Below are 23,119 nucleotides of genomic sequence, written 5' to 3' on the forward strand. Positions count from 1 at the left end.
TGTGATATAATACACTAATACAGTGGATATGCAAGTGACTGGTGATATGAGACGTAAAAGGATAATGGAACTGTGAAAGAGTGTGTACATAAGTGTTGGAGTGAAGCTGTGAAAGATGGTGACCAAAAATGATGAATATGAAGTTAAAAAGGACCGTATGCTATTGCTCGAAGATGAATGAAAATTTAAGTATAAAAGATGAAAAAATCACTATACCGGAAGAAACGAGATGAAATACATATCCTGCTAGACCTAGGATGAAAAATATGTGGAAAGGCTAAACAATCCGAAAGTACTACAATTAAAAATTAAAATAATTTGATGAACTCATAAAACACAATAAAAATCAAATATTCAAAGAGCAAAATGCATATAAAAAAAGTGTTGAAGGAAAGATATGTAAAATGAAAAACATATAATAAATTACATCTCGTACAGACAAAAAAAGATAGGAAATAAGTTATAGGGTAGCAAAAGATAGGAAAGGGGATAACTGCATGCGAAAGAAACCCATACTAGATGGAGTGCTAAACCATGCTCACCAGGTCCTACAAAAAATGAAAGTAAAGATAAAGAAATAAAAATGAACCACTCATAATAAAAGAGAGATTATGTAGAGGTCAGATGGTCATGAACATCATACTATAAAAGTTGAAAATAGTACTCAACCCATTTAAAATCAGATGAAATCCACTATGGAAAAAGTTGAACAGGACTTAACATCCTTTAAACATATTCAAGAGACATTAATCAAAGATAATACAAATCTTAGGAAGAAAATTGAATCTTTAGAGAACAGTGCTCGTAGTAACACTTAAGATTGATTCATTTCCCTAGGGTCACTACAGTGCTTAGGAAACGAAAGCTTACTTACTAGGGGCGGGGAAATCAATCTCAGACCGAGAGTTGCAGTGGGGAACCAAGGCTGAAAGCAAAAGAGCTAAAAGAACCACAACAACTTCACACAGTGAGATCGTGAAAGCCAAAGAACACAAGGCACTAAAAGTTCTAAAAACTAAAACCAAGAAGCTTGCCAAATGGGTAGAAGCTCTGCATATGACACGCTCCAAAAACCAAATCAGTATGACCGCGCGTTTGGCATGACATCATTTTAAACCTCAAACCTTACCATCTTTGACCATCAGCTGTTAACCTTCACAACTCATCACCCTCCTCCCCAACCCTGACCAATCACTACCTGTACATTTAGGAACCTTCAGGCTATTGACCCTGATGCGCTCTCTACCGCTGTCTCATCTCTCCTTTTTACTACTATGTCGAATGAGTCTTCCGATGAAGCTGTCCTCTCCTATAACTCCATTCTCTCATCTTTTTTCGATAACCTTGTCCCTCCCATTTCCCGTCCTGTAAGACGTGCCAAACCCCAGCCCTGGTTGACCCCCAAAATCTGTTACCTGTGCTCCTGTGCCCAAGCTGCTGAACATCTTTGGCTTAAATCTCTCACGCTTGCTGACTTCATCCATTACAAATTCATGCTGACGTCATTCCAATCTACCCTCTCGCTTGCCAAACAGGACTACTACAACCGTTTAACTAACTCTCTTAGTGCCAGCCCTCGCTGTCTCTTTGCCATGCTCAACTCTTCTCAAAGTGCCCCCGCCTCCCATCCCCTCTTCACTCTCCCCCCCGATGACGGCAGAGTTCTTCCGCGACAAGATTCACAAGATCCACCTTGAATTCTCAACAATGTTGCCTCCCCTGCCGCCCTTTCCGACTGACCGCTCTGTTGACCTCCCTTCGACAACCCTTACAACCTTTTCTTCCTTTCCTGAAGTTATGGAAGAGGAAACTGCTCGCCTTCTCTCCTCCTCCAAATCCACTACCTGTTCCTCTGATTCGATTCCTACCTGCCTACTTGGATCCATCGCTCCCGCTGTGATCCTTCCCATCTGTCACATCCTCAACCTTTCGCTCTCCACTGCTATGGTTCCTGATGTCTTCAAACAAGCTGTAGTTATGCCCCTCCTTAAAAGCCCTCGCTAGACCCTACGTCCTCCTCCAACTACTGCAATATCTCCCTCCTCCCCTTCCTATCCAAACTGCTGTTCACCACCATTGCCTGGACTTCCTTTCTTCTCATAATATTCTTGACCCACTTCAATCGGGCTTTCACCACTCTACAGAAACTGCCTTGCTAAAGTCTCTAATGACCTGTTCCTTGCCAAATCCAATGGACTCTACTCTATCCTCATTCTTCTCGATCTGTCTGCTGCCTTTGACACTGTTGATCACTGCCTCCTTCTTGACACGTCCTCGCTGGGATTCCCTGGTTCTGCTCTCTCCTGGTTTTCTTTCTATCTCTCTTGTCGTACCTTCAGCGTATGTTACGGTGGATCCTCCTCCGCCACCATCCCACTGTCTATTGGCATACCCCAAGGCTCTGTTCTGGGCCCTCTCCTCTTTTCCCTATATACCCTCTCTCTTGGTACGCTGATCTCCTCTCATGGTTTTCAATATCACCTCTATGCTGATGACTCCCAGATCTACCTCTCCATGCCAGATATCTCTGAGGGAGTTTAGGTCCAAATTTCAGCCTGCCTGTCTGATATTGCCGCTTGAATGTTTCGTCGCCATCTCAAACTCCGATATGGCTAAAACTGAACTCCTTATCTTTCCCCTCAAATCTGCCTCCCCCCTCTCACCTTTCTCTATCTCTGTGGATAACACTATCCTCCTCCCTGTCTCATTGGCTGGCAACCTTGGAGTGATCTTTGACACCTCCCCCTTCTCTGCTCAGATCCAACAGACCGCCAAATTCTGTCGCTTCCTCCTCTATAACATTACCAAAATCTGTCCTCTTTTCTCTGAACACACAACCAAAACCCTTGTTCACGTTCTCATCACCTCACGCTTAGACTACTGCAACGTACTTCTCTCAGACCTCCCGCATACCTGTCTCTTGCCTCTTCATTCCGTTCAAAATGCTGCTGTGCGACTCATATTTCGTGAGAGCTGCTATTTTCACATTACCCCTCTCCTCAAGTCACTTCATTGGCTCCCCGTCCATTTCCGAATACAGTTTAAACTCCTCTTGCTGACCTACAAGTGCATTCGCTCTGAAGCCCCCGTTATCTCTCCTCACTCATCTTCCCCTATGTTCTCCCCAGGGCTGAGGGCAGGACAGGGTGGGGCCACATGTCCTCTTTTTTAAAGAGGAAATCTGGTAACTCTATGGAAGAGATAAAATAAGTTGTACAGGAAAGAGAGGCTGGGAACAGGTACTGGGAATGGAGCTTTGTGTAAGGCAGTGTATTGTAAACTGTGTGCCTCCTGAGATTCCAAGTGTGCCGCGGCACACTGAGGAGGAAGAGACTTGCCTACCCAATACGGTGCCAGCGCTGCATAGTGTTGCCCGATTCACCTCTGACATCAGGGGTGGGACCACGGCAGAGGGAATGTGCTGCGGAGGCTGACAGCAGTCTGCTAGTATTTGTACATCACTGGTGATCCTCTGCAGGCTGTAATTAGCTTTGAAGGTGAGACCAGGAGGCCAGGGGTGAAGCCGGAGGACACTAGAGAGAAGGGGAAACATGCAGGCCTTCGGGGGGGGGCCCCCTGGTATAGAAGTACATGGAGGGAGGGAGGGAGGGAGGGAAGGGGGTCCAAAGAGAAGTGCATATGCCAGACTAAGGGTGGGGTGGGGAGGGGAAGGGAAGGGAGAAAGGATACTGCTGGACATGGAGAGAGGGAGAGGTGCTGGAGAGAAAGGGAAATGAGAAGAGGTGCTGCTGGACCTGGCAGAAGGGAAGGGAAAGGAAAGGTGCACACTGGATGGCAGACTGAGATGGTGCATGGGGAGAGATCAGATTAGTTGTGACTGGGGTTGGGGGAGGGAAGGAAGGAAATAAAATTGTTGTAGGAGGAGTGAGAGTGATGAGAGAAATGGACATGGGGTAGAGGAGAGGGAGAAATAGTGCATGGGGAGAGAGCATGTTGGGTTCGTGGGTGGGAAGGAGGGATGTCACTCGGAAGAGGCAAGGAGAGAGAGAAAGTCTGCAGGAGGCAGAAAATGTTGGACTCATGGAGAGGGCGAGATGGATGGAGAGGAAAGAAAGGAGGGAAGGAGAAATGTCACACTCAGGGGAAGGGGGAGAGGGCAGAGAGTGAAAAGTTGAATTCATGGAGAGAAGTTGGTTGGGGGAGGGAAGGAGCATGCAGGAGGAAGAGAGAGAAATGTTGGACTGGTGGAAAGGAGGGGGAAATGTTTGACTCGGAGGGGGGACCAGAAAGGAGGAAGGGAAGGAAGATAGACTGCAGGGGGCAGAAAGGAGGAAGGGAGAAAGAAATGTTACACTATGGGGGAGGAGAAATGACTAAAGGAAGGGAGAGATACCAGACCAGGAAATGGAAGGGAAGGAGGGGAGTCTGGTAGCTATATAAAAATAATAATAATAATAGTAGAAGAGAGAGATGCCAGATTATGGGAAGGAGAGGAGAGAGATGCCAGACTGGGAAAGGAAGGAGAGAGATGTTGGACTACTGGAGGGGGGGGGGATAGGACTAGGGAAGGAGAGAGATATCAGACCATAGAAACGGGAAGGGAAGGTAAAACATGGAAAAATAGATTTTAAGAAGAAAGCAGAAAAATGGAAAAACTGAATGTTAAGTTAATTCCAAAGATGGTTGCAAACTATGTCAAAAACAAAAAGGGGGGAAAAACACAATTCAAAAGGAAGCGTGAAAAGTTTGATCCAACAGCAATAAGTAACACACTTACATGAAACACTTAAATAAACTCAAAGTGACTGTCAAAAGAGTTTATAATTCAATTTCTCATATGTGGAAAGGTTGTGCTCAGAGACATGGAGGAAAAAGGGGACAAAGTCCCCCAAAAACCTTACCACCCAATCATTGCAGTACTTCCACTTGTAAAGTAATAAATATAGTGCAAAGCATGAAATGTTGAAACAACAGCACTTATCTTATTGTGTAAAGTTCTTTGGCCTCGACGTGCCACGTTTCAGTATTTCTTCAGGAAGCCAAACGAAGCCTTTAAAAGACAACAGTCTTCAATACTGGATGTCAGTCTCTTCTGAAGCTCATTAGTTGAAATTTAACAAATTCCAGGCTCCAACATGAAGGAAAGCTTTTGAAAACCCGGACGGACCCCCGCACATGTCCTCAAAAGGAAGACATGTCCAAGGAAATCCGAACATCTGTTAACCCTATGTAAGTGGAAAAAGATAGGACTACCTTTTGGTCGGTCCTGTCTACTCGCTTAGCTGTGCATGCACTGGCACTGAATATGGCCGGTGCCCACATGCACTTCTCCCTCCGTATTCGCTGTGATAGGGGATTAACAGAACCGCAAATACAGAAAAACCATGAATAACTTTTTCACATGTTATTCGCTGTTTTCTGTTAAAAACCATCGTGAATATGGTGAAACTGCGAATAACATGGTGGGAGACCTGGCCTGTTCCTGAAAGGGAGGCAAAACATGGTGAAGAAAGTGCTGGGAATCAGCGATTTTCTCTGTAAACGCTTGGAATCAGCGATTTCTCTATGCAAGCTGATGTAATTTGGGGGGAGGAGCCAACAAGCTAAAAACCGCAAATAATCAAAACTGCGAATACGGAGGGAGAAGTGTAGTAACATAGTAAATGATGGCAGATAAAGACTTGAATGGTCCATCCAGTCTGCCCAACCATACATGCTCCATAAATTAATCATTTAATTGAAATGCTCCTTCTTCTTACATATTTCTGGGCCAGAAACCCAGAGCTCTGCCCGGTAATGTGCTTAGGTTCCATCTACTGGAGTCTTCGTCAAAGCTCACTCCAGCACATCTTTACCATCCCAGCCATGAAGCCCTCCCCAGCCTGTCCTCAACTCAACGTCCATGTACGGGACACAGGCCTTGCAAGCTTGCCCAGTACTGGCCTTAGTTCCTTCAATGTATACCCATTATTTTCTGATTAGAGATCCTCTGTGTTCATCCCACGCCTGTTTGAACTCTGACACTGTTTTCTTCTCCACCACCTCCACCTCACATATCTGCTGTCTCCTCCTTAACTCCACCCACAGATCTCTGTGGCAGTCAGAGATGATATTAAATGGATCTGTGAGGTTAAGAGCCTCTCCTGCCTGCCTCCTCTTTGAATATCAACCCCTCAGTTAATTTCTACAGCTTGGATTCTGGAAGTTTTAGGAAATTCCAGACTCCATACTTATTTTAAAAACACTATAACCCAGTCCAACACTTCAGTTGAATGCCTCCATATCTATTTAACAGAAGAGACAAAATTTATCTTTGAATCACATTGAAAGGAGTTGCCAAGTCACTCCAGTTCAGAGGGTGGGAGGAAAATTCCAGGCCAGGTCTAATATTTTGACCGCACCTCCTTCAGGTGCATTCTGGTACTTGAAGTGCCAAAGTGTCTCAACTTATTAAGCCTGTGTTTAAAGAACCTATCTACAAGCGATTGATAAAGCACAAAACAGACAATTTTATAAAAATTAAGGCCCTCAAATACTTAATGATACAGCTTGATCATATTCCGCTTTCTACTAATGTTTGAGGTACTTCACTTAAGGTATAAAAAAATGCATATCCTGCTGCAAGGCAATGAAAATGTTCTTTTCTAATTCTTTCCCAATCACAGGTGATACAAAAGTAAATGTTTTTGCAAAAGCATGCAGTGCGTCTTCAGAATGCAATTTCCCGTTTTTTATGACGGACGGAAATAGCAAGACCAGAGGAGCAACCAAGTGCTGCAAGTCAGACAACTGTGAAAACGGAGTCATTTCCCGTATGTATCCGTTTTTTCCTGTATATTTATCTAGACTCGTTGGTGTTAATTCTACCAGTGCAGAATGGCTCAATCAGCACAATGGAAGCCCGACCATCATCTGCATCAGAGCTGTAACCTAGGGCTGTTTCCCCATGGTGCTCTTTCAGCTGTGAGAAGAAAGAAAAATTGACATGGTGCTCACAGTCTGGACTTCCTGATACTAAGGGATGGGACATGATTGAGCCTGTGAGCACCATACTGGCTTTTCTTTCAGCTCACTGTTGCTGAAAGATCGCTGGGGGGGATGGTTCTTTTTTGTAGCTGTGAGGTGGAGGATCATCAAACTCCTTTTCGGCTTGACTCAAGAATAGCCAGATGAAGGAAGAGCCATTGAAGGATGGAATGGGATGGAGTGTAAAACTCAGTAGGTTTTGTGGAAGGAGGTAGAAGGAGAGAATGCCTTAGGAATAGAGATTGGAAATGTTAGAAATGAAAGAGGCTCTGAAAAGAGGCATTAGAGTTGGGGAATAAAAGTCAAGAAGGCATAGGCGTAGCTTGGGTAAATATGGGGGGGAACATTCCCCCAAAAGTTACAGGTGTTTATGCTGAATTGATCCCCTTCCCTATTATCAATAAGACTTTCTTACTCTTTATTCCTGCACAGCAAGCAGGCAAACTACACCTATGGGAAAAGAATACAGGAATGGTAGACCTTCTTCAAACCACAATTCTGCCAGTGGGAGGTGATGCTTCAATATTGTGTTTTCAATCACTAGAGACAGGCAAGTGGGTGGAGGACTTCTGTTCAGCTTAAAGGTAACAGTGAGGGGACCCCCTATATATTCAGATATTCATAGAAACATAGAAGATGACGGCAGAAAAGGGCCATAGCCCATCAAGTCTGCCCACTCTAATGACCCACCCCCTTGATTTTACCCATCCTAGAGATACCACATGTGTATCCCATTTCCTTTTTACCCCCCCCCCTAGAGATCCCACATGTGTATCCCATTTCCTTTTAAAATCTGGCACGCTGCTAGCCTCAATCACCTGAAGTGAAAGTTCATTCCAATGATCAAACACCCTTTCGGTGAAGAAGAACTTCCTGGTGTCGCCATGAAATTTCCCACCCCAGAATGGAGGTTCTCTCTATAGTTTTCACTTGGGGAGGCTGGAACTGAGCCTGAATACTGCCTAAATTGTCTGTACTCCATTGCCTGTGTAAGGGGGGGAGGGAAGGGTCCAGTATATGCCCATATACTTTCATGAAAATACTTCACAAGTTATAGAGCCAATATATATCTAAAAATCACAATATGCTGGCTCTGATCTCCAGTTTGGATAGGAGAATGCCTCCAGCCTGTAGCTGATGCCCCCTTCCTGACGACGCTTTTTGTGAAACTCGAGTTAAAGGGAGGCAATGGAAGTTTCAAATTCAGGAAGTCTTTATTGAGATGGATATCTGTTACGAGCGCTGGATTTGAACAAAGCATTTGCTACCTTCTTTTTGCTTATTTGAAGATAAGTGTTTTTTCATTTCTTCTTGACAATTATTACTGTATAAGGAAGGTTTAGGGACTGTGAGTGCTATGATGGTCCCTGTTGTACAACCAGCGCTTGTACTTATAACGGTACTTTATACACGGATCGGTTGATGACTGAGCACTTCACTTATATTAATGAATATATATTACTATTACACAGCATATTGTGTTTTTTAGATATATATTGGCTCTATAACTTGTGGAGTATTTTCATGAAATTGACCTATTAGCACAAGTAATTATTATTTAACTCCTTAATATTATTGAGTATGCCCATATACTGTCAGGAGTTATATCTTACATATAAAAAATTTATTGGTTTCAGACTAGGGCAGGGACTGACAGAAGCTAGGAGGCTATAGGCAGTTTTTCCCCAAAGCTGTACATTTCTTTCAGTCAAAAAGGGAGACTACCCCCTGGGGCCGTTCTGGAGTCTGGCGCAGTTCGCCTGCATTCCGAATCTGGGGCCTCTTTTGACGCGCCGCATATACCTCAACAGTGCCCTGCCCTGGTTGCAGAGTGGGCCTTATCACTGGATTTTATTCAGCTCCTCTGAACGACGTTTTCTCACACCCAACTTGTTTGACGGAGCCAACGGGTGCGTCAGGTGTTTTTGGTCTATGGTGTTTGTGGTGAAGCTTCTTTTCAAGAGCTCTATTGTTTGGCTGTGCCAGATTTTGATTGCAGTAGATGCCGTGCAGATTTTCTTTTCTGCCTCCTGTCACTGTATTTAATTTGGATCCAGCTGATCCTTTTGCTGAGACTGGTCTCCTCAGCCTCCATGAGCATCTGGATTTGGAAGTTCTGCTCCTTCTTCAAATTTTCAGTGGGCTTCTATCTGCCTTTTTTACGGCTGATGTTCTGAAAGAGCTCCATTTGGATTTTTCACTTTCCAGGCTTCGGTCCTGGTGCGATCTGTGCCTTTTCCATTCCATCCACGGATCCTGGGACAGGTTTCAGAACAATGTGATTCCTGGACAGCGTTTTCCGATCTGCTACAGCTATGTCTCTGCTTTATCAACTGAATCCTGCTCCTTGGCAGGTTTGAATAGCCTGAGGTAGATTCTGCTGTGGCACTGGGTTCCAGCACGTAGCCCTCCCTAGTGCTGTGGAGTGAAGTTTCAGGTCCCTCAGGATCGAAGGCTGTAATGATACAAAATATTATTTTCTAGCATCCTCAGGTAGCTGAATGGTGGTGACCACTTCATTTCTGGTGCATGCCTGTTCTCCGCTGGTGCAGGATTTTGTGGCTGCAGTGCCGGGTGTCCTTTATGATCTCATTTGAGTCAGAACATGTTCTGCTGGTGCAGAGTCTGACCGGTGGCCTCTTTGGACCTGTCTATGGATGCCGACGCTGTCTTGAGGATCTCCTTCAACAGCCATCCATTCAAGGGCTGGATTATTGTCGGGATAGGTCGGGATGACCTCTTCTCAGGTATGGTGCACACTGCCCTGCGTTGCTCCCTGTAATCCAGTTTTGCTGGCCGTTAGCAGGGGATCATAGTTCTCTTCGTTCCTCCCACATATGTCGTCAGGGATATTCAGATTTTTCCTCCTAGAGACATTCACAGGGCTACGCCTCCATTATCACGGTTCCTCAGGTTCCTGGGCAGTGGCTACGCCACACACACACACTCTCACTCGCAAGCTGTCTTCTACTGTTTTGTCACAGTGGATTCGACTTTCATCGGACACTTGTTAATCCTACTTTGCCTGCCTCTGGCTTCTTAGTTTCTGGACTCCGGCAAGTCACTGGCAACAAAGTCCAGGGTCTGCGATATTCTGTAGCGCCTCTTGGTCTTCAGGATGCCTGAACCTGTTCCAGTACCACGAATGAGGACTTAGGCATATGCTCCTTATACTTCCTCATGCCGAAGGGCTCAGTGATTTGGAGACATATTCTGGTTCTACGGTTCCACTTCTTGCAAATTCCCCTTTTCCTAGTGGTCAATAGAGTACACTTTGTTAGATGCTGCCTCCAGGGGAGTTTCTAGTGTTCTTGGATCTCCTAGAGGTTTACCTCCATATTTCAATCTCCCCAGAACATCACAGGTTTCTGCGTTTCCATGTTTCACATCAGCATTTCCAGTTCATAGCTCTGCCCCTTGGCCTCGTAATGGCTCCCGTACTTTCATCCCAGTGATTGTGGTTGAGGCAGCTTTCCACCAACAGGGGGTCCACGTCCAGCCTTCCTGGAACAGTGGGTGCTCCGGGTTCTGTCTCGTTGGGTGTACAAAGACGTGATGGGGACAGTAGTGTCTCTGCTTCAGGCATGGCAAGTTCAGGAAGAGACGCAGGGCGTCTTCCCAGTCTCTGGATTTTCTAGGGCTTCTCTTTGACGGAGTCATGCATTTCTTCTCAGGGCGAATAGACAGAACCTTTGTCAAAAATTAGAATTCTCTTGGATTGTCCGGCTCTCTTGGCCTGGGTTTATCTGCAGGTTCTGGGGCTCAGGCAGCCTCCTTGGGTGTGATCCTCTGGGCCAGCGCAACCATGCACCCTTGACAGGAGTCCCTCTTCTCGATGATCGTCACTGAGTTTTTCCACCTTTAAAGGCTGCTCTTCTGGACGTAGCCAGATAGCAGCTATTTGAGCTGATGGCTTCAGGGTGGCTCTTGGATAGGGCTGGCTTCTTCGGATTTCCAAGTGGTTAACTTTTAGCACGAATGCCAGCCTGTTGGTTTGTGGGCTTATTGTGGGGCCTGCTCCATTGGTGGACGTTTCGTCTGGAGCTTCGAAAATTTGGCTGGTGCTACTCACTCTTCAGCCCCTTCAGAAAGACTGGTGGTGCAACTTTTCTTTAATGCCACAGCAGTGGCAAATGTACATTGTAAGGGAGCTTTAGTGCTCATTCTCTCTCTCTCTTAGGCAAGATTGATCAGCGACATTTCGCTAGGAGGAAGCACTTTTTCTGCCTTTCTTGGTGGCCCATGGGGCCGGAGTCACCGATGTTCCGGCAGTCTTTCTCAGCCGACATTTCCTGGTCTAGAGAGCCTGGCTCCTCTCACAGGAGCTGTTCTGTCTGCTCTTACAAGAGCCAGGGTTTGCCCCAGAGGGTCTTGTTGGCTTTGGCAGAGATCTCGAAGGCCGGGCGCCTTTTCAGTCGATGAACAGCATGGAAGCTAGGGTCAGTTGCATTGGTTTGGCCCTGGCTGGCTCATGAGTTCTTGCATGATGTTCCCCCTGTGACTTCTGATAGGTCTGGTTTTCCACCGGACAGCAACACATTATAGCCTGGTGTCTCTAGTGGCTCTGATTTGACCTCGCCACCTGTGGTATGCAGTTCTCATATGTCTTTAGCAGGACGAGATGCTCCGGTTCCCTTTTTATTAATATCTTCTCAGTCAGGGACTAGTGTCCTTGGAGAACCCATGGTATTTTGGTCTTACAGCATGGCTCTTGAGCGCTTAGTGGTTATTTGGAGGTCTTTTGCACTCGAAGTACCATCTACTTTGGCTTCTTCTGTGAAAGCCTGGTAGGCTTTTCTCACAGGGAGGTGCTAGGAGTTAGGTGGAGTCTTAACATTGTTTTTCAGGGCCTTGATGAGGCTACCTTTGAACCACTATAAGATGTAGTTCTTCTGGACCTGACATTCACAACGGTTTTTTTGGTTACCGTTGTCTTAGCACGGTGTATTTTGGAGTTTCTACTCTTTCGTGCAGAGAACCTTTTTTCTGTATGATAGACACGGGTGTTTTCCTCTGTACTGTACATTCCTTCATGTTGACAGTGGTTTCGACTTTCCGAGTCCATCAGGAGGTTAGATTGCCTGCATTTCATACAGCAGGTTCAGAGCGCGAAGATTGGATCTTCCGCAAATTTAGATGTCCAGAGGATCTTGCTTCTTTATTTGGAAAGGATATGAGTTCTAGGCTGTCTGATCACTTTTTTGTTCTCACTGCTGCACCTCACCATGGTAGGCTGGCATCCAAGTCCTCAATCGCTCAATAGTTTCAAAGGGCCATTTCCACAACTTACATCTCCTGTGGTGGGCAGCTGCCTATTTTGCTTACAGCACTCCGATGGGAAGGGTGGTGGTGTCGTGGGCGGTATCTCGCGCAATTCATCCTGATGAAATATGGTCTTCATACATTTACCAGTTTTACCAAATGGATGTGGCAGCACATTCTGCTGCTGTTTTTCGGGATCTTGGTTTTGTGAGCAGGCTGTTCTGTCCCTCCCTAGCTTCCATGGCTTTGGTACATCACCTAACACAGAGGTAGGCAATTCCGGTTCTTGAGAGCCAGAGCCAGAGCCAGGTCAGGTTTTCAGGATATCCAAAATAAATATGCATGAGATAGATTTGCATCTCAAGGAAGCAGTGCATGCAAATCCATCTCACACATATTCATTGTGGATATCCTGAAAACCTGACCTGGCTCCAGATCTCGAGGACCGGAATTGCCTACCCCTGACTTAACGTATGGAACCTGAAGGGACGTAACAGAATGGAAGATTAGGTTTCTACCTACAATAATCTTCTTTCTGTTAGTCCCTGGAGGATTCCTTACAACCCGCCCTCTCTGTGTACATTCAGTTTTTTATATAGCCTGCTCCTTTCTGCCTCGGTTACTCTCCTTACAGGCTTGAAGATTTTCCAGCCAGCTGACAGATCCTGTGGGGAGTTTTCTGTGAGTATGCTCATTACCAAAGCCCTTTCTTGGAGTGTTCATTGCACATAGTAGGTTAGTTCTACATTGTTCATCAATGTTATTTTTCCTGAGTTGCCTTTGTGCCTGTCTATTACTTGTTAATATTTTGCAGAGCATACCAGTTCGTGACTTACTTGTATTGATGGGAATTCTCCCCTGTACCCCCTTTGCCCTGGATTTACAAGTATGTGCTTGGCTTTGGACTGAACTGATTCTACCATTAGGGGGAGTCCAGATGGGTCCAGCTCCATGCCACATCTCTGCCTCCATTCCCTCAGGGATTTCAAAGTCCCTCCTTGAGGGCCGTAATCCAGTCGGGTTTTCAGGATTTCCCCAATGAATATGCATTGAAAGCAGTGCATGCACAAAGATCTCATGCATATTCATTGCGGAAATCCTGAAAACCCGATTGGATTTCGTCCCTCAAGGAGGGACTTTGAGACCCCTGCTACACCATGTCCAACATTCCTCCCTCTTGCATCCATTTCCATCTGTCCCACTGTTTCCTCTCCACCACCACATCCAACATTTTTCCCTCACTCCTCTCCCATCACCATGTCCAATATTTCTCCTTTCTTCCTTTCCCCATGTACACCATCTCTTTCTCCCAGATCTAACATTTCTCCCTCCTTCCCCTCCTTCCATCCCCAGGTCCTTTTCTCTTCCGAACTGCTCTCCCATGCCATATCTCTCCCTTTCCAACTATCCTATTCTATATATCTCCCTCCCTCTACACCAGGGGTGTCAAAGTCCCTCCTCGAGGGCCGCAATCCAGTCGGGTTTTCAGGATTTCCCCAATGAATATGCATGAGATCTATTTGCATGCACTGCTTTCATTGTATGCTAATAGATCTCGTGCATATTCATTGGGGAAATCCTGAAAACCCGACTGGATTGCGGCCTCGAGGAGGGACTTTGACACCCCTGCTCTACACCATCCCCAGGTCCACCATCTCTGTCTCTTTCCAACTGTCTTCCCTTCAAGTATCTCATTCCCCTTTCCTTCACAGCACCCCATGCCCAATCACTCTATTTTTCTCTCCCTTTACAACATTGTCCACCATCTCTCTCTCTGGTACCCTCTCTTCCTGGCCCTATAGGTTCTTCCCCTTCACTCCCCACCCCCAGTCTAGCACGTTTTGGAAACCCATCCCCCATTCTACCTTAAAAAAAAAACAGCCCAGGGGGCTTCCTGGTCTAGCACATCATCCCCCTTCATCTCCACTCGCATCCGTTTTTGTGGCAGTGGAATGTCGGATCGGCAGCAACTCTAAAATGAAACCTGCACCTCCCTTTGTGCTTTCCTTGTGCCGCGCTCCGCCTAAGCTGAAAATGGAAGTATCATCTTTAGTGGGCGGAGCGCGGCACAAGGAAAGCGCGAAGGGAGATCGCAGGCTGCGTTTTAGAGTTGCTGCCGCAGCCAACACTCTGCACTGCGGCCCGCCCTCTCTGACAACCTCCTGTTTCCGCTAGGGCTGGCTGCAGTGGAGAGCAGACACTGTGACCACAGCGCTTTTCTAAAAAATTAAAGTTAGACACGCGGTGGGTGGGAGGAGTGGATGCTGGCGAAGGTGTGCGGCAGAGACTGCCGACCAGCAGGCACGCTTGCCGGTAGCAAGGTGCCGCTCCCAGCGTCCCAAGAAGTGTTCCCCATAGGACAGGCAATTTTTGGGGAGGCCATGGCCACCCCCGTTCTGAAGCCTATGAAAGCAGGTAATTCTGAGCATCTGTCCTGCGTACAGAAAAGATTGGGCATCCCTGCTCTGGCAACCAGTACACAAGATTCAAAAGAGGAAGAAACTTGCATAAAATGATTTTAAAAAGTCCAAAGTAGGGAAGGAACTCCAAGGTTCAACCAGGCTTGCATACAAGGAAGACTAAATCCAGTGAAACATTCCTCTGGAAAGTGTCTGATCTAGCATACATATATCAATAAAGACTTTCTGGAAGAACTTTTCACTGGATTTAGTCTTCCTTGTATGCAAGTTCAGTTGAACTTTGGAGTTCCTTCCCTACTTTTTGGACTTTGTTTCATATTTGTGGGGATTAAATTTCCAGTTCGATTTGCTTCAATAAAAAATGATTAGCCAAGTAGACTTGAGAGCACAATGCTCACACCTAGAAGAGTGATGAGAAATAGATCTACTTTTTGGCATCTGTGGGAACTTGTGACCTGTTGGAAACAGGATGCTAGATTTGATGGACACAGTCCAACTCAGTAGGACTTTTCTTATGTTCTAACAACCTACAGAGAATAGCGATTCAGGATAAATGCAATAAATGAACTAGGCCTCTATTAAAACTGGCATTGCTTTTCAGTAAAGGCCTAATTATTTTACTGCATCAATCTTGACCTTTCTTTTTCCACTCCTTGGCCATCTCCACTATTCTCTGTTGGTTGTTCCTTAGTGGAGCTTGGTTCTTCTCCCTTTTTTTAATCCTTTTCTTATGTTCTTAAATTTATTAAGACAATCTTCTTTCCATTCCCCATCTTTAGTGCCAAACGTAAACAACACTCTGAATGGACTCCAGTGCCCATCATGCAATGCTGTAGGAACAGACAAATGTGAAAAATCAAGCACAATAAAATGTGAGGGAGCTGAAAATCGTTGCATTTACTACAGTCTCACAGTATCAAAAGGTACAATAGCTGTAATGGGTCTAAAGTGTGAAATTTCTTTCCCAGGAAAGGTATAAAATCATCTTCCTATCCCAAGTATTTTTTGCTTCCTACAATAGATCAGAAGAACCCCACTGGATCCACTAGCCAGACTAGATCTCAGCTTGCATAATCTTCATTTGCCTAACTGTTGGGTAATTATTTTAATTTTGTAAGCTGCCTTGCTGCTTTTGACAAAAGACGGTATAATCAAACCTAGGGTTACCAGACGTCCATAGTTCCACAGACATGTCCTCCTTTTGACCAGAGACCAAACTTTTGGTTATAGTATTTTTGGTTATAATACTTAATAGCTGTCCCTCCCTCAATCTCTCAGTCTCCAAGCAGGTGGTAGATGAGCTATGCCAATCTCCCCTTGTTAGAACTGTTGGAATTTGTTTAGGAATCCTTGTCCCCATTCTGGTGCTGGACTGAGCTTGGAGGAGCTCTGTTTGGGGGTCCATCCGACCTCGGGGTGTCACATTCGACGGACTTCTACCTCCCCAAAATTTTGTAGAGGTGCCTCAGCTGTAAGCCTTGCCACTGATACAGATAAGGCATATAGCTTTGAGAGCCAATGGAGTCTGTTCTGTAAAAGAAAATAAACAAAACCCTGAGGCAGTGCTGGTCTGAAGGGAGCTTTCCCTTGTCTATTATTACTTTTTTTACTAACTGGCACTTTGTATTCTAGCTAGGTCGTGTATTGCACAATGAGCACTTTCACCGGGAGAAAGTGCTCATTGTGCTCCAGACATGAGGCACTCGCGGCCGGCCTGTGTAAGCCGCCGCAATAGGGAATCCTCGATGGCATCGGGTGTCAACGTCCAGACTTCCCCTTCGCAAGTGCCTTGCTCGCCTGCAGCTGACTGCGGGGAAGCCCAAGCTTCCCCCGCCACCCATGCAGGGATTTCCCCAGCTGCCCACAGTAAGGGTAAAAAGGATACCCTTACAGCCAATGTTGCTGGGGATTCCCTTACCACTGCTGCTGGCTTGCCTGCTTTAGCGGCTGGGACAGTTCAGGCTTCCCAGACGCTACAGGCCTCGGAGGGGTCGTTTTCGGCGGGAACCTCTCTGGCAGGAAGCACCTCAATTTTGTCTGCAGCCTCAGGTGACCTTCCCCCTGTATTGGAAAGAAAGGGGCAGGTTTCTAATGGGTCCTTTGCTTTGGTAGTGAGTCTCATGGGCCACGAGGGAGTTTTCCCCCTGATTTTCTTTTTGCCTTGTGCAAGGCTTACTTTCAAGCGGCCAGGGGTCCTTTTTCCACTCCGGGGGTCTTGGTGGGGGATCTCTCTGCGTCCACTCCGGTTCGACCCCCCCTTAGTACCAGTTGTGTCCCTGCCGCCTCCTCCTTCGTTCAAGCGTCCACGGGTGGCTTGGGACAAGGATTTTGTATCTGTGGAGCAGTTTTCTGTGGATGAGGACCTGGACCTTTTGCGAGACCTCCAGGATCCTCTTGGGGGATGGATGCTGGTAGCAGGGCCTTTGAGGTTCTGTCTACTAGTGAAGATGTATCTGTGGTGTGCATTTTTCAGCGAGACAAGCACCCGGAGCTGATTCTTCAGGTCTCCTTGATATTGCACTTTGAGGAGGAGATGCAGGAGACCCCACATGTGTTGGACCTTCTGCTTTGGGGGATTCGCTCTGCATCTCGCTCTTTTCCCATGCATCAGGATATTTGGGATATTGTCCTGGCGCGCTCCATGGATCATCTGTTTCCCATCCCAGAGGGGGATAGGGATACCTTGAAGTCACCAATGGTGGATGCGGTGGTCTCAGCTATCGCCAAGGGGCATACGGTGCCCTAGAGGCCCTTCTTAAGCAGAATTTTGATGTCTCTGCTTAGGGGTCCAAGTGGCCATATGTTTTGGTGGGCCGAGCGTATCCTTGACCATGAGTCTGATGACTGGTACTTGGTGGATCAGGCAGTGGTAAAATTGAGATGGCTGCCTCTTATCTCTCAGATGCCTTGTTGTGGACGTCGGCCAAGTCTATGTCTTTCGGGGTGGCCACGTGTCATACGTCGTGGCTTCATGCTTGGGTGGTGGATGCAGCATGTAAGACTAAGCTGACAAAATTTCCCTCTTGGGGGTCTTTTTTGTTTGGAGAGGATTTGGAAAAGTTGTTTCAGACCTTAACAGACTCTAAAGTGCCCCGTCTTCCGGAGGACTGTGCATGTCCACTTGAGAGGTGGCATTGCTAGGGGGCATTTGTGTGAGTTCCGCAGATATCACCCTGGTCAAGGGGCTGCTTCCTTCCTAGCCTCTGGGTCATCCCAGGGTTGTTTCTTTCAGTGCATGCAGTCCTATTGGGGGGACGTGATCCCTTCGCTGGCCCCTCTGCTGCCCAGCCCGCCCAATGACTCCTTGACGACGCCTCCCTTGATTCTGTTGGATGCTCGGTTGTGAGACTTTTACCAGGGGTGGGCTGAGATCACGTCAAATCAGTGGGTTCTGGAGGTGATTCTGGACGGTTACAAGCTGGAGTTTTTCTGCTCGTTGCCAGATCACATTCTCGCTTCTCCTTGTCAGGTGGCATGGAAGAAGCGAGCTTTTCGCCAGATGCTTCACAGATTGCTAGATCTCAAAGTGGTAGTGCCTGTGCCTCAGTAGGAGTGGGGCACCGCCCGATACTCCATTTACTTTGTGGTGCCCAAGAAAGAGGTGACCTTTCGGCCCATCTTGGACCTGAAGGGGGTCAACAGGGCTCTGCGAGTCCCGTCTTTTCGCATGGAGCCCCTACGATCAATCATTCTGGCGGTTCAGCCGGGGGAATTTCTGACCTCTGTCGATCTCACTGAGGCCTACTTGCATGTTCCGATTCGGGCCTCCCATCAGCGGTTCCTACGTTTTGCGATCTTGGGCCGGCACTATCAGTTTTGTGCACTTCCCTTTGGTCTGGCCATGGCTCCTCAGACATTCACCAAGATTATGGTGGTTATGGCAGCGGTCTTGTGCAAGGAGGACATTTTGGTTCACCCCTATCTGAACAACTGGTTGATCTAAGGCTGTCAAAAAGGCAGTCAGGGAAGCCAATCGTGGGCCGGCACTATCAGTTTTGTGCACTTCCCTTTGGTCTGGCCATGGCTCCTCAGACATTCACCAAGATTATGGTGGTTATGGCAGCGGTCTTGTGCAAGGAGGACATTTTGGTTCACCCCTATCTGAACAACTGGCCAGATCTAAGGCTGTCAAAAAGGCAGTCAGGGAAGCCAAACTTCAAACAGAGGAAGATCTAGCACGGAACATTAAAAAAGGGGACAAATCCTTCTTTAGGTACATTAGCGACAGGAAGAGAAACAAAAGTGGAATAGAACGCCTTAGGCAATCAGATGGAAACTACGCAGAATCTGATACTACCAAGGCAGAACTGCTAAACGAATACTTCTGCTCAGTATTCACCTGTGAAGCACCGGGAGATGGTCCACAACTACAAATAAGAGACAGCCAAAATGACCTGTTTCGTGATTACGAGTTTACACCTAGTAGCGTCTACCACGAACTTTCAAGACTCAAAGTAGACAGCCATGGGGCCAGACAATCTACACTCCAGGGTACTCAGAGAGCTGAGTGAAGTTCTGGCTGAACCACTATCCGTACTCTTCAATCTTTCCATGCGCACGGGAAAAGTACCCCTAGACTGGAAAACAGCTAACGTAATTCCACTCCACAAAAAGGGCTGCAGAACAGAGACAGGAAATTACAGACCGGTGAGTCTTACATCCATAGTGTGCAAACTCATGGAAACACTGATCAAACAGGAACTTGACAAAATTCTAGACGAAGAAAATTTACGTGATCCACATCAACACGGATTTACCAGGGGAAGGTCCTGCCAATCTAATCTGATTGACTTCTTTGATTGGGTGACCAGTCATCTGGATGCCGGTGAATCCCTTGACATGATATATTTGGACTTCAGCAAAGCTTTTGATAGCGTCCCACACCGCAGGCTGTTGAACAAACTAAAATCGATGGGATTAGGGGATACATTCACTACATGGGTAAGGGATTGGCTAGATGGTAGGCTTCAAAGGGTGATGGTAAACGGTACCCCCTCGAAAACGTCAGCAGTGATGAGTGGAGTACCTCAAGGCTCCGTCTTAGGGCCGATTCTATTCAATTTATTCATAGGAGATTTGACCCAAGGACTTAGAGGAAAAGTATCACTGTTTGCCGACGATGCCAAACTATGCAACATAGTTGGCAAAAGCAGTGTGCCTGACTTTATGACGCAGGACCTAAGACAGCTTGAACAGTGGTCATCAACTTGGCAGCTAGGCTTCAATGCTAAAATATGTAAAGTAATGCACCTAGGCAAAAAAAATCCACACAGAACTTACACACTAAATGGTGAAACCTTGTCCAGGACCACGGTGGAACGTGATTTAGGAGTGATCATTAGCGACGATATGAAGGCTGCCAATCAAGTAGAGAAGGCTTCGTCCAAGGCAAGACAAATGATGGGCTGTATCCGTAGGGGTTTTGTCAGCAGAAAACCTGAAGACATAATGCCACTGTACAGATCCATGGTGAGACCTTATCTCGAGTATTGTGTTCAATTCTGGAGACCACACTACCGAAAAGATGTGTTGAGAATTGAGTCGGTTCAGCGAATAGCTACCAGGATGGTCTTGGGGCTCAGGGATCTCACATATGAAGAAAGGTTAAAAAAACTGCGGATGTACTCGCTGGAGGAGCGAAGAGAGAGAGGGGACATGATTGAGACCTTTAAGTATATTACTGGGCGTATAGAGGTGAAAGATGATATCTTCAGTCTTACAGGGCCCTCGGTAACCAGAGGACACTCGCTGAAAATCAGGGGAGGGAAATTTCGGGGTGATGCTAGGAAGTACTTCTTCACCGAAAGGGTGGTCGATCATTGGAACGAGCTGCCTCAGCGGGTGATTGAGGCCAGCAGCGTGTTAGATTTCAAGAGAAAATGGGATATTCATGTGGGATCTCTAAGAGAGTAAGAATCAGGGAGTGGGTCATTGGTATGGGCAGACTCGATGGGCTATGGCCCTTTTCTGCCGTCAATTTCTATGTTTCTATGTTTCTATCCACGTAACGTTGTTTCAGGAGAGCACCCAGGTTACGGCTTGGTTTGTGGAGTTCATGCAGTTGCTGGGATGGCTTGTCAACATGTTCAAGAGCTGGTTGGCTCCATCTCAGCACCTGGAGTACCTTGGGGTTCTTTTTGACACTAGCTTGGGGAACGTCTTCCTGCTGGAGACCTGTGTGGTCAAACTGCAGTCGCAAATTCACCTTCTGATGGCTTCTTGATGTCCTCAGGCTTAGGGATTTTTCCAGGTTCTAGGATCAATGGTGGCTTCCCTGAATGTGGTTCGGTAGGCCCGAGCTCACATGCGCCCACTTCAGCTTGCTATGCTTCATTGGTGGTCGCCACAGGTGCACGATATGGACTCTCCCATTCCTCATCGGGGGTTGGTTCATCGCAGTCTCTATTGGTGGCTACAGTCTTCCAATCTGGTGTAGGGAGTGAGTCTATATCGGCCCCAGTGGACAGTTCTTATCACAGACTCCAGTCTCCTTGGTTGGGGAGCTCAGTGTCTCAGTCGCTCGGCTCAGGGCAGTTGGTCATCGAAGGCGCCGTCTTGGTCAATTAATGTTCTGGAGACCAGAGTCATCCAGCTGGCGTTGGTAGCATTCCAGACATTGTTTACAGGCAAGTCTGTCAATTGTCAGAGGGGGAACCAGGAGTCATCTGGTGGCGCAGGAGGCAGTTCTGCTCAAGGCCTGGGCAGAGACTCATCTTCCAGACATCCTGGCTTTCCACGTAGCAGGAGTGAAGAATGTCCAGGCGGATTTCCTCAATTGGCACATGCTAGATCCCGGAGAGTGGTGTCTCATTCCCACAGCCTTTGTGTTGATTGTGCAGACTTGGGGGTCAGCCAGTCATGGACCTGATGGCCCACAAGTGTCAACGCCAAAGCGCCTCATTTCTTCAGTCGGTACAGGGATGTTCAGGCCGAAAGGCTGGATGCTCTGGTACAGCTGTGGCCGGTGGCGGGCCTCCTTTATGTGTTTCCCCCGTGGTCGATGGTGGGCAGAGTTCTTCACATTACTCAGCACCCCATCCACGTGATCATGGTGGCCCCAGCACCCGTGGTATGCAGATCTAGTTCGTTATCTCATGGAAGAATCCTCTTCCACTGCCCCTCTCGCCTGACCTTCTGACTCAGGGTCCCATTCTGATGGTCGATCTGGGTCCCTTTTTTCTTACGGCTTGGCTTTTGAGCAGGAATGCTTAGATAAGAAAGGTTATTCAGATAAAGTGATGTCAACTCTCTTGGGATCCCGGAGACTTTCCACTTCTAGGGCTTATGTGCGTGTATGGCATCTATTTGAGGAGTGGTGTGCTGTGTATGGAGTGGTTCTTTTTCGCACCTCTTTGCCTAATATCTTGGAGTTCTTGCAGGATGGCCTGGACAGGGGCCTGGCCTGGTCTTCTCTCCAGGTTCAGCTTGCGGCATTGTCCGCTTTTTGCGCGTTGCTGCAGGGTTGGTGCTTGACATCTCTGCCAGACATCATTCGCTTTTTGAGGGTGGCCAAATTGCTTCGGCCTCCGGTGCAGCCTTCGGTTCCATCTTGGGATCTCAATCTGGTCCTGTCCATGCTTGTGCACCCTCCTTTTGAGCCCTTGGGTTCCTGCTCGTTGAAGGACTTTACTCTTTTTGGTGGCCATTATTTCTGCGAGATGTTTTCTGAGCTGCAGGCTTTCTCTTGTTTTCTTCCTGGAGTTTTCTAGGGAGCAGGTTGTGTTGTGGCCTGTTCCTTCTTTTCTGCCAAAGTTGGTTTCGCATTTTCATGTTAATCAATCAGTAGTCCTCCCAGTGTTGGGCAGTCAAGAGTGCTCTTCGGAGCAGAAGCAGTTGCACAAGTTGGATGTCTGTCGGGTCCTTCGCTCTTATCTTCGCTCTTATCTTCAGCAGACCCAGGAGTTCTGGAAATTGGATCATCTCTTTGTAAGGTCTTTGTAAAGGGGCTGGCACTTCCAAGGCTACCATTGTGCATTGGATTAAGGAGACTGTTGCTTCCGTGTATCTTCTTCAGAAGAAGTCTGTTCCGTTTTTTCTCGAGGCTCATTCCACTCGGGGTCAGGCAGCTGCTTGGACTGAGTTTTCTCTTGTGCCTCCAGTGGATGTCTGTAAAGCTGTGGTTTGGTCGTCTCTGCATTCCTTTGTTTGCCATTACTGTGTGGACATTCAGGTTGTGGTGTTCGGTGAGCGTGTGATTAGTGCGGCTTTGGTATGTCCCATCAGTGAAGTCTGTACCAGTCTGGAGAGGTTGACAAATAAGGAGAAATTAGGTTCTTACCTGCTAATTTTCTTTCTTTTAGACTCTCCGGACCGTACAGCTCCAGCTCGGGCCTACCGGTACAGGACCCCACCCTGTCTGTTGTTGTTTGTTCTTCGCGTGAAGATTTTGTTTTTTCTGTGGGTTCTAGTATTTGGCCGGGGAGATCAAAGAATAGCGGCTGTGGCTCAGC

General features: G+C 47.0%; 1 protein-coding gene across 1 annotated transcript in view; it reads left to right on the forward strand.

Annotated features, from left to right (window-relative positions):
- The window catches only part of LOC117345685 (phospholipase A2 inhibitor and Ly6/PLAUR domain-containing protein-like), a 41,178-nt gene that overhangs the window by 12,868 nt on the left and 5,191 nt on the right, over positions 1-23,119 (forward strand). The window contains exons 3-4 of the mRNA XM_033914705.1: positions 6,627-6,773; positions 15,449-15,592. Coding sequence (XP_033770596.1) covers positions 6,627-6,773; positions 15,449-15,592 — 291 coding nt within the window. The remainder of the gene's footprint in view (positions 1-6,626; positions 6,774-15,448; positions 15,593-23,119) is intronic.

The sequence above is a fragment of the Geotrypetes seraphini genome, chromosome 11, assembly GCF_902459505.1.
Source record: "Geotrypetes seraphini chromosome 11, aGeoSer1.1, whole genome shotgun sequence".
Classification (NCBI taxonomy): Eukaryota; Metazoa; Chordata; class Amphibia; order Gymnophiona; family Dermophiidae; genus Geotrypetes; species Geotrypetes seraphini.